The sequence below is a fragment of the Xyrauchen texanus genome, chromosome 25 (genome assembly GCF_025860055.1).
Source record: "Xyrauchen texanus isolate HMW12.3.18 chromosome 25, RBS_HiC_50CHRs, whole genome shotgun sequence".
In the NCBI taxonomy this organism is placed as follows: Eukaryota; Metazoa; Chordata; class Actinopteri; order Cypriniformes; family Catostomidae; genus Xyrauchen; species Xyrauchen texanus.
Window position 1 is genome coordinate 24,517,501 of NC_068300.1, and position 17,356 is coordinate 24,534,856.

The 17,356-nt window shown below is 40.2% G+C and overlaps 1 protein-coding gene across 1 annotated transcript; it reads right to left on the reverse strand.

Moving 5' to 3' along the window:
- Window positions 1–269: 269 nt before the first annotated feature.
- usp21 (ubiquitin specific peptidase 21) lies at window positions 270–17,127 on the reverse strand. The gene is given in 16 exon segments (XM_052091776.1): window positions 270–509; window positions 4,832–4,946; window positions 5,098–5,205; window positions 5,429–5,507; window positions 5,591–5,677; window positions 5,770–5,850; window positions 5,852–5,877; window positions 7,744–7,808; window positions 7,896–8,018; window positions 8,583–8,697; window positions 15,357–15,405; window positions 15,407–15,478; window positions 15,579–15,632; window positions 16,061–16,078; window positions 16,080–16,251; window positions 17,016–17,127. Coding segments are annotated over 16 exon segments (1,314 nt in total). The 5' UTR covers window positions 17,075–17,127; the 3' UTR covers window positions 270–418.
- Between the last annotated feature and the right edge of the window lie 229 nt (window positions 17,128–17,356).

A 17,356-nucleotide genomic window follows, 5' to 3' on the forward strand; every position in this document is an offset into this window, starting at 1 on the left:
ACTACAGGAAACGTTTGACCTCTGTAATTGCAAACAAAGGCTACTGTACCAAATATTAACATTGATTTTCTCAGGTGTTCAAATACTTATTTGCAGCTGTATCATACAAATAAATAGTTAAAAAATCATACATTGTGATTTCTGGATTTTTTTTTAGATTATGTCTCTCACAGTGGACATGCACCTACGATGACAATTTCAGACCCCTCCATGATTTCCAAGTGGGAGAACTTGCAAAATAGCAGGGTGTTCAAATACTTATTTTCCTCACTGTATATATATATATATATATATTGTCTAAAGAGCAATTACAAGACATGACCATTAGCACCCTCAACATCAACCTAGTCCATTTCATCAAAGTGAAACATCTGATGACTGCCAAATAATCTTTTGTAAAAACGAGTGTCATTGGTCCTCATTTCCTGCTGATACTGCAGCTTTTCAGCTCATAGAAGAGAACATATGCCTGATTGGACTGAAGTTTCTCCTCCGATATTGTGCTCACACTGTGAGAGACACAGAGAATTATTGGTCAAACACTGACATCTGCTATAAAACTTAACTGATAAACTTTTATTATGATATAAAATCCCCAATGTCATTAAAGGATTATCCCAGTGCCACGTATCACACAAAAAATGAACAAATTCTGGATTCCAGTATTGGTTATAGTTTGACAAAACTCACCAAATCCAGTCAGGCTTCATTAGGGTTAAGTGGTATCAAGACGCTCGTTACCAACTTTCTCTTTCAATTCAGAATTTTATCCTGAGGTTATGATGAGTTCACTAGCACGTTCACATGAATAATCACTATGAAATCATGAATGATTATAATACATTCACACAGCATAGATGATCACTTGCAAATGACAAAGTATTTAAAGGCATTTGCACAGCAAGAAACATTGCTGCTGCTGCTGCTGCTGCTAGAGTATGAAAACATTTGAATGTGATGAACATATTCAAATAGATAATATATCGATGTAAAAGTAACTTTATATAGGTGCACAACAAGAACATTCAGGCTTGTTATTTTAAAAGTTTAATATCTTGATTTGAAATGTAAAAAAATTAAATTAAAATCTTTAGTATTCATTTAAATGACATAAATCATTTAATACTTTTAGACATAAATACACTATTGAATAATACAAATGTGAGCAATTGGAAAATTAGTAAATGGTCTGCACTAATAAAGACTTGTTTGTTCTTTCTTTCTAACAGCAAAAGACACAATAAAGAATTGTTTGGTGTGCTAGTGTGCTTTTATTGCAGTTCAAGTGAAATTCTGTATGTTCAATTGTCCAAAGGCATCTCTGCCAGCAAATCCTAATAAGAAGGGGTTTGGGTGGCATTCACAATTTTCTGATATATCTGCAGTATATTGTGGAGTGATTATTGAGATTGTATTAATATCTTACTTGACATTTTATAATTATTTTAGATTTATTTATTCAAACATATTTTAAGGCCAGTGTGGGAAAATTATTCGGAAAAAATTCAAATGTCTTTAAACAAATTCAAGACTGCCAAAAATATATTTCTTGCAATAAATAGTTATTAGTTCTAAGTTCTAACATACACCTTCTGGTGCTACTTGGACACGTCATCAGTGATGAACCCAGGGTCAAAAGGTGTTTCGGGTCTTTAATCAACAGACACCCTCGCCCGGGCGACCCAGCCGGGGGTGATCAGTCCCCGGCCTGTGTCCAAGTGGCGTGCTACTCCACGGTTCCCCCCTCCTGATCCACAACCATCGTGAGGCTTTTTCGGCAGCCTCAGAGATGTTCTTTATGGCTCGCCTGCACAGTTGTCCTTTAACTCCAAGGAGTTTGAGTGTTCGGGGTAACGACTGTCCTGCAAAGCCCCGGCAACCGACCTCCACTGGCTCATTGCGTGTTTTCCAGCCACCGCTCCTGCACTCCTCCACCAGCTCTGCATATTTGGCTCTCTTGCGCTCATTTGCCTCCTCCAATCTGTCTTCCCAGGGGATAGTAAGCTCCACTATGACCACCTGCCTGGTCGACTCTGATGTAATCACCACGTCTGGGCGGAGTGAAGTGGCCGTGATGTGATTCGGGAACTTGAGCTGCCTTCCAAGGTCCACTTGAAGGTGCCAGTCTCTTGCATTGGCCAGGAGCCCACCTGGGGAGCGTGGCTGCTGATGTGCCTTCTCTCCAGCTCTGACAAAGGATATGGTTTGCTTGGAGGGCTGCTGACTTTTACTGCTCTGAATTGCTGTGGTGATAATATCCGCAAGAGCCCTGAGGACCTGGTCATGTCGCCAGCGATACCGCCCATCCCCCAAAGCCTTTGGACAGCAGCTGAGGATGTGCTCCAGTGTGCCACTCCTTTGGCACAGTTGGCATGTTGGTAAGTCTACCAGGCCCCAGCGGTGAAGGTTGGATGGGCTAGGTAGAAGATCGTACACCGAACGGATCTGGAACTTGATGCGCTGTGGTTCAGAGCTCCACAGCTCTGCCCAGGTGATCTTGCGCTGCTCGGCGTTCTCCCACCTAGTCCAGGCGCCTTGCTGTTTCATACCGACCATCTTGGTCATGCGGTCCTCCTCCACCTCTGCCCGCACCTCGTCCAGCACCAACTGACGCTTCTCCCTCCCTCTTGATTTGTCATAGCGTGGCTTAGGGAAACTGCCCAGGCCTGCACGTCCTACTGCCACGTTGCCAACCAAGACACCATAACTCAGCCGAGCCTCCGCTCTGTCCACCGCTTCCTGTGCCTTCCACTTCCTTCCCGTCTTAACACAGATTCCAGCTGAGGAGACTTTGGCATCGGAGGAATCTCGGTACATGATGACCTCCCGGGCACGTGTGACCTTGAATTCCTCGGACAAGCTGCTGATGGGAAGTTGCAACTTGGTGGAATGGCCATAGAGGGCGATGTTACTCAGGGACCGTGGGAGTCCTAACCACCTCCTGAGGAACTGACTGATGGTTCTCTCCAGTGCTTCTACCGTTGTCATGGGTACCTCGTATATAAGAAGGGGCCAGAGAAGCCTTGGTAGGATTCCATGTTGGTACATCCAGGTTTTGTACTTTCCTGGAAGCCCCGACTTGTCGACTGCCGTGAGCCAGTTCGTCATGTCGCTTCTGGTTTGTTCGAGCGCGGTTGTGTCCTTCAGGGCGCTGTCAAAGATCTTCCCCAAGCTCTTGACTGTTCTTTCTGTTACTGAAGGAATTTGTGTCCCCTCCAAGTTAAAGCGGAACCTATCGGCCACTTTGCCTTTCTTTAAAACCAGGGACCTGGACTTGGCTGGCTTAAAACTCATCCTTGCCCATAGGATGAGGTGTTGGAGCCCCTGAAGAAGCCATCTACACCCGGGAACTGAAGCTGCTGTCACAGTAAGGTCATCCATGAAGGCTCTTATGGGTGGCTGCCGAGTACCAGATCTAGACATGGGACCTCTACATTCCACCTCTGCTGATCTGACGATCATGTTCATGGCTAGAGCGAAGAGTGGTACGAAGATTGTACAGCCGGTGATAATACCCTTCTCTAGCTGTTGCCAGGCAGATGTTACCGTTCCTGATGAAACTCTCAATCTGAAACTGTTGTAGTAGTCCAGAATAAGGTTGCGGATCGTCTCTGGCACATGATGTCTTGTCAGTGCTTCTTTGACCAGCTTGTGGGGAATAGACCCGTAGGCATTGGTAAGATCCAGCCAGAGTACGGCAAGGTCTCCTCTGTTCTCCTTTGCCTCCCGGATCAACTGGCTCACCACTCCTGTGTGCTCTAAGCATCCAGGTACTCCTGGGACTCCCCCCTTTTGCACTGAGGTGTCTATATACCCGTTCTTCAAGAGGAACTCTATAAATTGCTTATTTTGTAAATGTATAAAATTGTCTCATTGAAGTGCACTTTAAATTGGAGTGAGAGATACTGGGGGAGTGAATGTCAGTTTGATCAAATTATTGGTCCAGTATCTGTATGAGATCTCTGATCGGGAACATAACAGCCCTGGAGCAGGTTAGCCGATTTGCCCATGTTACTATGGCGAGGAACCCCCATGAAAGCCTATCCACTTTACTGGTATCGCAAATTCAGAGTTCGCTTAAACTAAGTTTAAACTTATCTAGCAAGCTGCTTAATTTCTTTTTATTTTGACTAGCCCCTCCTTTTCTTTAAAAAAGCAAAAGTCTGGGTCACAGGCACTTACAATTGAAGTCAATGGTGTCAATCTGTAAACATTCAAAAACTCACTGTTTCAAAAGTATAACAACAAGATGCAAACAATATGCATGTTAACATGATTTTAGTGTGATAAAATAGCTAACTAAACGTTTCTGTGAATGTCTAATTATTACATCCAATGTAATGTCAACAAACCTTAAAACGACTGTAAAAATTACGATATAAATAACTTTACAGCTTATAACTGTAAAAATAATTAATGTAAGTGCATTTATAAAATTATAAGCTTCACATTTCTGCCTTTAAACCCTCACAAAATTTGCCCCATTCACTTCCATTGTAATTGCCTCACTGTAACCTCGATTTTTTGACCTTTTGACCTCGAGTCAAAAGTATTTGTGTGGTAATCAACATTATGCCACAAATGCTGTCGATTGAGCTTAACTTGTATTGAATCTGGAATACTTCTTTAAGCACAGATATATTTCATTTAAAAAATGCCTTGCTACATATGATGCCTAAAAGGTGCAAATTGACATTATTGTTAGACTAAAAAACTCTAGAGCACCCTGACTATTTTAATGTTACTCTGTGAATTGCCCCTTTAACTGTAATACAATGGCACAGATCATCCTTTTAATGCCTAGATGAGGTTAGATTAAAACTTCACCCACCATGAGTCATTGTAATTGCACCAGCCCTCCTCCACTCGACATGCAGCCATGTAGTGACCCATATTTACTGTGCCTGAATGATTGCACACTGCATACAGATCATACAGCACAGGACCTGAAAAGAGGCATTCAACCATATCACAACTTCTAAAATATAACAATAATGAAACTGGATGTATAAAGTTAGCACAATAGACAAATGTCACCATTTATTCAGCTGTTGTCATGCAACTTATTTTGAGTCACATAAAAGTAAAATAGCTCACCACAGTCAACAGGTCCAAATGGCCCCATATCCAGCCCAGTCAAGGGGAAGGAAACAGACACTGTGCTTTTACAGATGGAGTACCTTGACATAGTAAATCGATTTAAGTCTGAGTCTTTGTTAATAAGCATGAAACTTTTGCAATGCAAGTACATGGTTCTTAACTGAAAACACTCATTTGGGACAGTCGCTCTATATCAAGTGTCTTGCTCCTTTTAAGCCCTTATATTACCAGTTTGAATCCTAACCATTATACTCACTACTTCCACACCACAAATAATTACCAATGTGATCAACTCTGCCATCAGCACTGTATAATCTAAAAAGGATACGTAGTACAAGGATTCTTGGGAACCGTTGGATGGTTAGTCTTTTTGTGCTCTTGGTATGACGATTACACCGCTCACACATCTAGGATACAAAAAAATTCTTCAGGTATCTATATAAATGCCCATTTTATATAAAACCAAACATGGGGCATGCTCTTCACTTACTGGTGTCTTTTCTTTGTCAAGGTTTTCTTCTTGTGAGAAGAGGTCTAGACACTCTCTAAGTGTGACAATTCGGCCATAATTACTCTTCTGCAACATAAAAAATCTATGATACATTCTTCACACACACAATTAAATACATATTGTTCCAAAGCAGCTGTATAAGGAATGGAGAGTGTTACCTTTGGGATGGGGAGTGACAGGTCACAAAACACATCAAAGGTGTTGGAGTAATGGGAGCAGACAGAACAGTGCAAGGAGCTGCAGCTGCAGCTGACCAGAGAACAAATCTGTGGCATAGGTGAGAAAGATATTTGAACACAAATTTTTATTGGTAACAAGTTCAAATATGCAACAAAAGACAACACATCAAGTCCTGCAAGGACCAGGCATCGGATGTGATGTCTGCCTTGCAAAAACACAAACAACCTTGCAAACCAGTTCTGTCTATTCACTTTTGACAAGTGCAAGTTTGACTTGCCCCTACTTTTCTTGAAAAAAAAAAAGCAAAAATCTGGGTTACAGTGAGGCACTTACAATGGAAGTGAATGTAGGGTGAATTTTGAATGTTAAAATACACACTGTTTCAAAAGTATAGTCGCAAGACATAAACACTATGCAGGGTAACATGATTTTAGAGAGATATAATCATGTACTAAATATGTGTAATTTATAGCCAATTTTAAATCTTTATTGCCATGACAATATAATGTCAACAAACCCTAAAATGACAGGAAAAATTACGATTTAAAAACTTAAAAGGTCATGCAGGCATCACGAAGAGGATGTACTAATCTGTGAGTCAGAAGAGGAAAATAGAAAGAGGAGGAGAAGCAGCATGACAGTGCTGACTGATATTACATCTGTAATATTTTACTGAATTATCCCTTCTCACAAAAAGATTGCCAACGGCCGTATGAGTCACGATGGGTATTGTCTACATTCTCTGCATGTTATTCTACATACAATTCTTATTTAATCACAATGAAATATAGCTACATCATTAGAAAGGCATAATCTCCAGCTTTGACATTTCACCACTTTATTATTATAGAAATGTTACAGTGAGAGTAATTCCTTAAATTACATCAGGAGGACACATCTGACATGCAAATTCAAAACAAGAGTTACCGACACAAACATGTAATAAAGACACAAAAGCTCTATTCTTGTAGTCATTGCGATGCTTTAGCGAACAATGTCCATTAGAAGTTGTAGTCCAAATATGTGTGCATTTAGAGACCGTTTAATGGATTCTCATGTTTACTTCAAATTCTTTAGAAAAGATTAAGATTGTCATTCAGTGGCAGATTAACTAAGAATGAATCGAGTATGGTAAAAGCATCTCTCTTCGCTTGTTTAGCACCCGATTTACAAAAGAAATTATGCAGATCAGGCAATGGCTTTTATAAAATTATAAGCTTCAAATTTCTGTCTTTAAACCCTCACACAATTTGACCCCATTCACTTCCATTGTAATTCCCTCATTGTAACTTCTATTTTGCTTTTTTTTTAAAGAAAAGATGGGATGAGTCAAAATACTTTTTTGTGGTAATCATCATTATGCCACAAATGCTGTCGATTGAGCTTAACTTGTATTGAACCCAGAATATTCCTTTAACTAAATAAACTAAAATGCTCTTAAACAACCATTTACAACATAAGCATGACCTGGAGAGTGTATTCCAAAAGAAAAACAAAAACAAACTGTGAGATATAATTTAGTCAGAATATTGTTTTGTCAATTTAAAATCAGGTCCACACAGAATCTGCACACTTTTTAAAATGTCTGTGCTGACTGTGGGGAAAATACTGTATATATATTATATAATATTTTAAACAGAGCTCAGGGTAAACTCATAACAGTAGCTGAACACATTATCAAATCCAAACTTAAATTCTTTTACTTTTTATTGAATCAATATTATTCATAACCATTCCTTTCAAATGCAGTTATTATAAGGAACAATAAACACACATGGGATGGGGAAGGTTTATAGAATTCAGTGAACAACAGCCGTTTAAATTCTATAGAATTCTGCAGTCACAGATTCTGTGTACCATTATACAGGTATACCTCAGAGATGTGGGGAAAAAGATGGTTTAAACACAGATCAGTATATAAGATGAAACAGCAGCCATCCATTCATGCTTACCAACAATCTTACTGTCATCCCTGTCAAGATGTCTTTGCCACATGGCAAATGCCTCCTCTGAAATCCTGCAGGAGTCATCAAAGAAGGGATTAAGAGGATCTGAATGACTCCAACTGAGTTTGCTCTTTTCTACCACTTTGTCTACTCAGTACCTGAATCGAGTGCATGTTGGTTCCTTCATTTCAATAACTGCAGGATGTTTAGAAGTCTGACGGTTTATTTCTGTGTGCAGCCTGTCCAGAAGGAAACGTAAGAACTCCTGAGCGTCTTGCTGACTGTGTGTGTGTGTGTTGGAAAATTGGGAGATTATTTGATTATAACATGCTATATATGTACATAGCAATTGCAAATAATACTGACAAAAGTCAAAGGTGCACTCAGTAGTTTTTGTTTGTTGTCTTGGACTAACACTAACACCTAGGGGTGTTGATGCAGCATCAAGCAAATACAACAGTTTTTAGCGACTGAAGCCATTGTAAATTCACTATACACAGTCAGCCATAATTACTTTAATCAATGAGTGAAAGTGTCAAAAAATTGGGCTGTTACTGAGATAAAGCAAGTAGTATTTGGCTGGTCATGTGATTCTAATGTTACTGATATGACAGGAGTCTTCAACTAATGTTGGCAATAAGTGGTCATGATTTTATACGTTTCAAATTTAATTATCATTTATTTAGGAGAAAAACATTTTAGTGAGGAAGAAATTACTGACTGCACCATTAATACACAAACATATATAATACATTGAGCTCATCACAGACCAGTATTAAAGTTGCAAGTGTACAAATTAATAACATATGAATTAACATATAACAACATATTCGTTTTGCACACACCTATACCCACTGAAGTAAGGCACTGCTTCTTTAAATATGTGATAAAACTTCCCAGGGTTAACTGTGGTTTCCCCACCATCACAATCCCACAGGCCAGCCAAAACATTGGAGAACTCTAAAAAAAAAAAAAAAGGTAAATAAACAAAAAACTATTATATTTAATAGTACTGATTTGGGAAATTTTATGTGAAACATTTAATTTAGTGGTACATGGTTGTATTGTTCAACATTAGTTAAAGGTGCTCTAAGTGATTTTTTTTTTTTTTAAATACCATGCAGGAAACACCTCTATTACCTGACCGAACTGAAATAGGTGCCATGAAATATCACACCTGTCGCTGTAACAGCCCTAAGGTGGGTAAACAGTAGGGAAAATACACTGATGAGCCAATACATTATGATCTAATATGCTGGTGGTCCTCCACGTGCCGCCAAAACAGCGCCGACCCGCCATGGCATGGACTCTACAAGACCCCTGAAAGTTTTCTGTGATATCTGGTACCAAGATATTAGCAGCAGATCCTTCAAGTCCAACACATTCTCACCCCGACTCGTCACATACGGACGCTTCGGGCAGTTTGACGCGCCGGGTATACCTTTGGCGTCATTTTTCGACGCGCAGGGTAGTCCGATAGACTTCTATGTATCTCCGAACCGGAGCGTGTAGCGTTGAAATGTCACGTCTCGGGTAAGCTCACGCCGCGAATGGGTGGAGAGTCGAGACCGCAATAAATAACAATCAAAAGGAATAGGCTACAATGGCCCTCCAACTGTTTTTTGATGTTTAAAACCCCGGACACGTCGTAAAATGACGCCGTTCTACATATTTCTGAACCGGAGCGTGTAGCGTTGCAATTTCACGTCTCGGGTAAGCTCACGCCGCGAATGGGTCGAGAGTCGAGACCGCAATCAATAAAAATAAAAAGGAATAGGCTACAATGGCCCTCCAACTGGTTTTTTATGTTTCAAAACCGGACGCGTCGTAAAATGACGCCAAAGGTACACCCGGCGCGTCAATAAGCGACGCCAAGGGGTCCTGCCCTAGCGTCCGTATGTGACGAGTTGGGGTGTGAGAATGTGAGAATGTGTTGCAACGTCCTGTAAATTGTGAGGTGGAGCCACCGTGGATTGAACTTGCTGGTCCAGCAAATCCCACAGATGCTCAATTGGATTGAGATCTGGGAAATGTGGAGGCTAGGGGAACATCATGAACTCTTCATAATGTTCCTTAAACCATTCCCAAACAATGTGTGCAGTGTGGCAGGGCATATTATCCTGCTGAAAAAGGCCACTGCCATCAGGCAATACCGTTGCCATGAGGGGTGAACCTGGTCTGCAATGCTGGTTGGTGTCATGTGTTAAATTGATGCCCACATGAATGGCTGAATGGTTTCCCAGCAGAACATTGCCCAGAGCATCACACTTCCTCCACCGGCTTGCCATCTTCCACCAGTGCATCCTGGTGATATCACTTCCCCAGGTAAATGGTGAACGGCATGTACATGGCCGTCCATGTGCTGTAAAAGAAAACGGGACTCCAAGGTACAGTTCCGACGCTCGCATGGCACTTTGTGGACAGGGGTCGTCATGGGCACTCTGACCGGTCTGCAGCTATGTAGCTCCATAAGCAACAGGGTGCGATGCACTTTGTGTTGTGACACATTGCTCCCATAATCATCATAACTATTTCTGTCAGTTCGGACTAGATGGGATAGCCTTAGTTGCCCTCGCGCATAGATGAGCTTTGGGAGCCGAACACCCTGTCAACAGTTTGTGGTTTGTACCTCCTCGGACCACTGTTGTTAGGTACTCACCACTGCTGGCCAGGAGCATCCAACAAGCCTTGCCATTTCAGAGATGTTCTGAGCCAGTCATCTGGCCATAACAATTTGGCCCTTGTCAAAGTCGCTGAGGTCTTTACTCCTGCCCATTTCTCCTGCATTCAACATGTTGACTACGAGAACTGATGGTTTGCATACCATCTAATCTGCCCAGACCTTGACATTTGGCCTTGTTAGGAGATGACCAGCGTTATTCACTTCACCCATGAGTGGTCATAATGTTTTGGCTCATCAGCGTATGTTCGTGGGCCACGGTCAGATCGTTTGTTAAGACAATCAGAAGATTTTTGCCTGCCAGTCATTATGTGCATTCACAGGGCAGCCCATATATGCTTGTATATATGTCAGTATACAGTGTGCTGCTCCCAAGAAACGCTCATGGTCAGACAGGAGAATGCTAATAGCGACCCATCACCCTCCGTCTGCTTCAATACAATGGTCTCTAGTGTGTTTGTGTGTGTGTGTGTGTGCACCTTTCTTTTTAGTGCAGGGTTTTGGAAAGAGGGGGATGTGGCTAATTTAACAGCTAATCTGGTGGATGTTCCAAAACGGCTAAAATGACAGCACCTTTTGTGCGGTATCATGAACTAACAAAGAACAATAATTTTTACAGCATTTAATTAACTGGGTTATTTTCATAAATCAAAATACTATTGTTCTTTATTAGCTCATGGTAAAACATTTTTTAATGTTAAATGTGTATTAATATAATCTGAAATTAACATAAACCAATTGTTCATTGTTAGTTCATGCTCATGAGGCTGTGCTATATTTTGAATATAGTAACATCTGAACCAGTGTTGTAATCAGGATGCGCTGTTTGGGTGAGCAATCTATTTTAGCAGGCGCATTCAGTGCTGAAATTGCACTGCATCTTGAGTATTTAAATGAAGTCATTGCCATTCCTTTCTGTGTAAAGAAACACCTCCTTTCTATGTAAATTAGACTCACTATAGTGCTTCATTCATATAAATATCCTAGTGCAATTTACATCGCGCAATAGAGCTGTTCAGCCTGTAGTCTAACAACCCGGAAGATAATTTGCCATAGGTTCCCTCAGGATTGTCCTATGGGTTTTTATAATGGGGGTATCTGAACTTATGTGTAAAATAAGGTCTGTGGTAAACATTACTTGATGATATGTGGACGTTTTGTTCTATGTGGTGGAAGTTCTGTAATAGAAGTCTCAAAGACTGCGGTGCCTTTCTAATAGGTTTTTAATGAACACACTTGCAAGGTGGACTCAAAACCATATAGCGACTCTAACTCTGACTGGTAGTGAGCAATGAAACCTTCAAATTCTCTCATTTCTGATAACGGATTGACATAGACAGCCGCAGCTGTGATCAGCCACCCCACCATTTTGACAGCTCTAACATCCTCAACATGTTTCAATTATTTGTTAGATAAGCAAAAGGAGGCAGGAGTAGTGCAAGGCCACTCTGTCTCCACAGGTGCAGGGAGTGTGAGTTCACTCATGTACACAGAGAGAAACACAGAAAACACACAGTATATGAATATATTCACTTAAGACCTAATGTATGATTGTGATTACACATTACTTCGTATACAGTATAACAATTTAGATTACATTCTACAACCTAAATTACACAGTAGGGTTGCCACCTATGTCTGATAAAAAACCTGGACAAATCAATGACCCGGCCACCGCTTTGCTCACAAGTGAAAATGTCCATTAGACATTAGACTCAGAAGACACAATTGGTCGTTGTGCAGTAAGATTGTGCATAGTCGTGAATATTTTAAACATACCATACCATACCAACTTTATTTGTTAAGCACTTTACAACAACCAAAGTTGACCAAAGTGCTGTACATAAAAATATAGAAAAATATACATAAACATATGTACAATTAATAACCATACAATAAAAACAAAGTAACAAATACAATCAAGTAAATAAAATCGACCTCTTACTAGGTGTTAAAAACCACAGAGAAAAGATGGGTTTTAAGAAGGGTTTTAAAAACAGATAAAGAAGAGGCCTGCTTTACATGCAAAGGCAGATCATTCCATAGTCTAGGGGCAGACACAGCAAAGGCACGGTCCCCTCTGAGCTTACGCTTAGTTTTAGGCACAGTCAGGAGCAGCTGATCATCTGACCTGAGAGCGCGGACTGGTTTATAAGAGTGTAGAAGCTCAGAGAGGTATGGCGGGGCAAGACCATTTAAAGATTTAAAAGCAAATAACAGAATTTTAAAATGGATCCTAAATTGAATAGGCAGCCAATGTAATGAAGCTAAAATAGGGGAAATGTGCTCATGTTTACGTGTGCCTGTTAAAAGACGTGCTGCTGCATTTTGTACCATCTGGAGACGGGTGATGGAGGACCCACTAACCCCCACATATAGGGAATTACAATAGTCCAGCCGTGTAGTTACAAAGGCGTGGATTGCAGTTTCAAAATGTTGTCTTGACAGAATTGGCTTTATTTTGGCCAGCTGCCTCAAATGAAAGAAGCTTGATTTGACAACAGCTTTGATGTGACTGTCAAATTTAAGCTCAGGGTCCACTTTAACTCCTAGATTTGTAATGTTAGATTTAATATAGGGTGCCAAGGAGCCCAGATCTACAGGCGGGGTCCCAGTGGTGCCTCCAAAAACCATCACTTCTGTTTTTTATCATTAAAATATAAAAAGTTCAGAGCCATCCAGGCCTTTATGTCGTCGAGACAATTGAGTAGTTGTCCAACAGAGTTATCATTTTTCTTTTTAAGGGGTACATAAATCTGACTGTCATCTGCATAACAGTGGAATGAAATGCCGTACTTTCTAAGTATGGAACCAAGTGGAAGCAAATACAAAGAGAAAAGTAGAGGGCCGAGGACTGAGCCCTGTGGGACCCCACACAAGAGAGGAGCAGAGGAGGATACAAATTCACCTATGCTGACACAAAAAGTTCGATCTGCTAAATATGCTATATCCGCTATACATCTCAAGTATTCTCACTTATCTTAACTTGTAGCTTACCTGGTTGCTTAGATACTGGTGCTTGTGCTTGCTTTTGCTTTGCTAAAGAAATAAGTAGAGGGATGAAATTAGATTTGCATTTACCATACCTTAGCCACATCTATAGCCACTTTTATTTAGTATGTCTCAATCAGACATTGGAATAACAAAATCATACATAAATGGGCCTTAGCTTACCTAGTCTTCCATCTATACTTGGCGTTTCCCTTTGCTGCAGCTATCAGTGGTTTCTGTTCTTCAATGAATGTCTTGAATTCAGTGCATGACAATTTGAAATTCAATCTGACCTGAAGCTCAGACTTCACCATTGCAACTAACAGTCTGTTTCTTTTATCGGACCAAACATCCTCCATATGACTGAACACTCTTTCTGCATAGGCATTACTGACTGGTATGGAAAAAACAAAAGCAACTACTTTCAACAGCTCAGTGGATTCAGTTGCCTTGCTAAAAAATTCTTTGTTTTAGCATGGTCATCCAAAGCAGTTTTGCCTTCATGTTTAACCAGAATTTCAACTGAGCATACGGAGCAGGTAGCATAAAGTGGGTCAGCCTGGTGTTGGCTTTAGCCATGTGGAGTAATTGTAATTTTTCAACCAGTCATTATTAAAATATGTCGAACGTTTCATTTTCTTTTTACTGGCCTGTCCGTCTTTGTGAACACACTGTCATCTTCGTCTTCAGTCTCGCCACCCATGTTAACGCTAACGAACGACGTTGACGTACAATCTTCTTCACACTGCTTCTCAAATTGCCACCTGTAGTAACTGGCTAGCTGCCAAGAAGACAGACGCGCTAGATGACGTAGCCTACGTCACGTCACACGTCCCAGAGCCAATGATAGCGGATTCTACACACAAGAGACACGGACCACTCTGTGCACAACGCATAGGCTATTTCAAGTGGAGAGAAAATAGATAGTTGAATATACATATTCTTGTAGCCTTTCGAAAACCGGGACATTTAGTGTCCCGGGAGAGTGGATAAATTTCCCGGGACAGGTTATTAAAATGAAGGACAATCCCGGTAAAACCGGGACAGGTGGCAACACTAACACACAGTCATTCCTCAAAGGTGACTTTTGAAGTCGTATTGAATTACATTAAAAAAATGCTTCAAAATGCACATTTGAGGTATGAAAGTGTGCAATTTTTGTTGTAGAACAAAACGTCAAACAATGTTTAACACATGGCGAATTGGACTTCCAGGTTCGCCTACAAAACGACGTCACGGCTGAACAGCTCTATTACTGCCAAATGAAACCAGGTTTTGTTTAAAAGAGATGTTTGTGTATATTTTCTTTCAAGATGCCCTTTTAAAAACTTGTCCTCTAGAAGTCAAGCATCCAGATGTTCAAAAAAGTATCAAGGCACAAAAGAATAATATCTTGCATTTGAGGTAATCGCCTCTCAGTTTTTGCCGTTCTCGTATTGCAGATCTTATGCGAGGCCGCGCAACTGCAGCTCGCGGCACTAAGGGAACATTACCTCGACACTGAAAGCACATCCATGGCCACATGATAAAGTTTGAGCACTCGAGATTTTGCACAGCAAAGTAAATAAGACTCACTGTCCATGTTCTTTGTTGCAATTCTCTTAAGATGCATCTTTTGCAGATTTTCCAAGCACCAGAGATTAAACTAAACTACCAACACTGCAAAGCTTTGCTTCTGTCCGATCATATAGGGTGGGCAGACGAACCTTCTGGGTGGGCAATGCCCACACTAGCCCACCCGTAGACATGCCCCTGGTCTGAAATGCGTTATTAGGCACAACACAATGTGGACATATTCACAATATGACACAGCCTCAAGTCAAAATAATGTATTATTTATTCATAATCCTGCTGTAAAAAACCTATGTATTAAACCATAGATCTACCATTCCATTACACGCCTAATAAATAATGCTACAAATACAGCTGAAGTGTTCCCAGCACCCACCATTCATAAGAACAGGCTCTTGGTTGGAGTGCTTATCCTGAAGGTAGACAGACTTTCAACAGACAGTAGTCCCTAAGACTACGAGTGTGAGAGAGACACTGCACTATGGCATTGAGGAAACACTGCAAAGGAATCAAAATATGCATATTAGAGAGATATAGTTCAGAGAGAAATGGTGAAAATAATTTTCCATCATAAACATAAGCACCAAAACTTATTTACAGTATTTCCAACGTTACGCAGTCCAACTTGTCCACTGCCCAGTTGGAGCTCTTTCTGTAAAGTGAAAAATGTTACAGCAAATTATTGTTAGTATGACTTGCTTAATTACATCACAATCAGTAAAAGGTTTGCCATTTACTGTCCCTGCATGAAACGATTGAATTTATAGAGCTGCAATCTATTAACAGCTGGGAGGGATGAAATTAACATGTATGACACTGAGGTTAACACCAGACATACTTAACTCACTGGAGAAGGGGTGGGGAACACATACAGTACATGTGTCAAAACACATGCATGTTACTCTTTTTTTTTAATATATGATATTTTTTTAATTATGTTTTAATTGGTTTGAAGACAGGCTGAGCCATTTATTTCCAGAATATAAGAGCTGCATGTCTCAGTATATGTATCAAAACATACTAACACATGTCAGTAAGGAGTCATGTCATAATGCGCCAGACGGATCATCTCAGTCTCACCTCATCTGTCACCAGTAGTTAGTCCCATGATGGATGTGTATAGGACAGACTGTGAGATGTCCGTGTTTTCAGGCTGAAGGCCATTTTGCATGACTAAAGTGTGGCACAAGGCCTGACACGAGTTGTCCATGGCAGTAAATTCAGCTCCTGGCATTGTCGCTTCTGCATGTAACACAACCTCACCAATAAACCTGTAAAAAGAATTATATCTGTATTGAAAGCTCCTGTCCATTATTACAGAGGCTCCAATAAGTATTTGGACACTTACGCCACACAGTACATATCTATGAAATGTACTGCATTCAACAAAGTATCAATCCAAGTGACTTCTGCTGAAGACAGTTCCCTTCAAGTTCACACAAGTGTCCTATCTGTCCTAAAAAGTGAACATGCATAGTTGTTACAGTAAGAAGCTATTTCTACATATTCTGACCCTTAAAAATTACTTTCTTTTATGTAACAATATAGTCAAGTTGATTCAGACATATCCCTGCATAAAAACACAATAGAAACAATCACAGAAATTCTACTGGGTTTTTACTGGGAAATATAATGGCAATGTGTTGGCATCTAATGTCTAGTGGATGCAATAAGGGACCAATACAATCCATTAAGTCCAATTGCAACGTGACGCTCAAAATATACTACGCTACATTTTTAGGTGAACTGACAAAAAGAAACATTTACACTAACTTTTAGTTCCACTAACTTTGACAACCAAAAATCATTCAAATATATTTTGTCTTAATTTTGATCTATTATTTTATCATTTAAAACCAGTGTACAGCAAGAAAACATTGACGGTGAGAAAAATAAACTTATAAAAAATGGATAAGAAACTTGAATTATACTTTGTTACATTTTTTGTTAAAAAAAAAACATTTTGAAAAGGCAGCTGTCTCATAAGAAAAAAAAAGTATGTGTTAACAAATCTATCACATAAACGTGTACTCACCGTTCTTTAAACCTACAATAGTTTTGTGATTGAGGATCAAAAGAGCCGTTTTGGTTCATCTGTAACAATGTACTTTCCTCTCAATTGCTCCTGCTGTTCGCCTGGCTGTCATGTTGCCGTGTTTGCGCACAAGCTTGAATCATCCCTAATCTTTTCTTTCTCCTTATAGGACCTTCTATATTTAGCCTGTGCTTAAGGCAGCTTCTCCTCCACAAGCCACTAACAGCCAGGATATTAAACTGCTAAGTACGTCAGCATAAATATTTATGTTAATAGGTAGTCTTACTTATTGTTAAAATGGAAGGTCAATTCTGTGTAGCCTATAAAAAATGTGCATACAG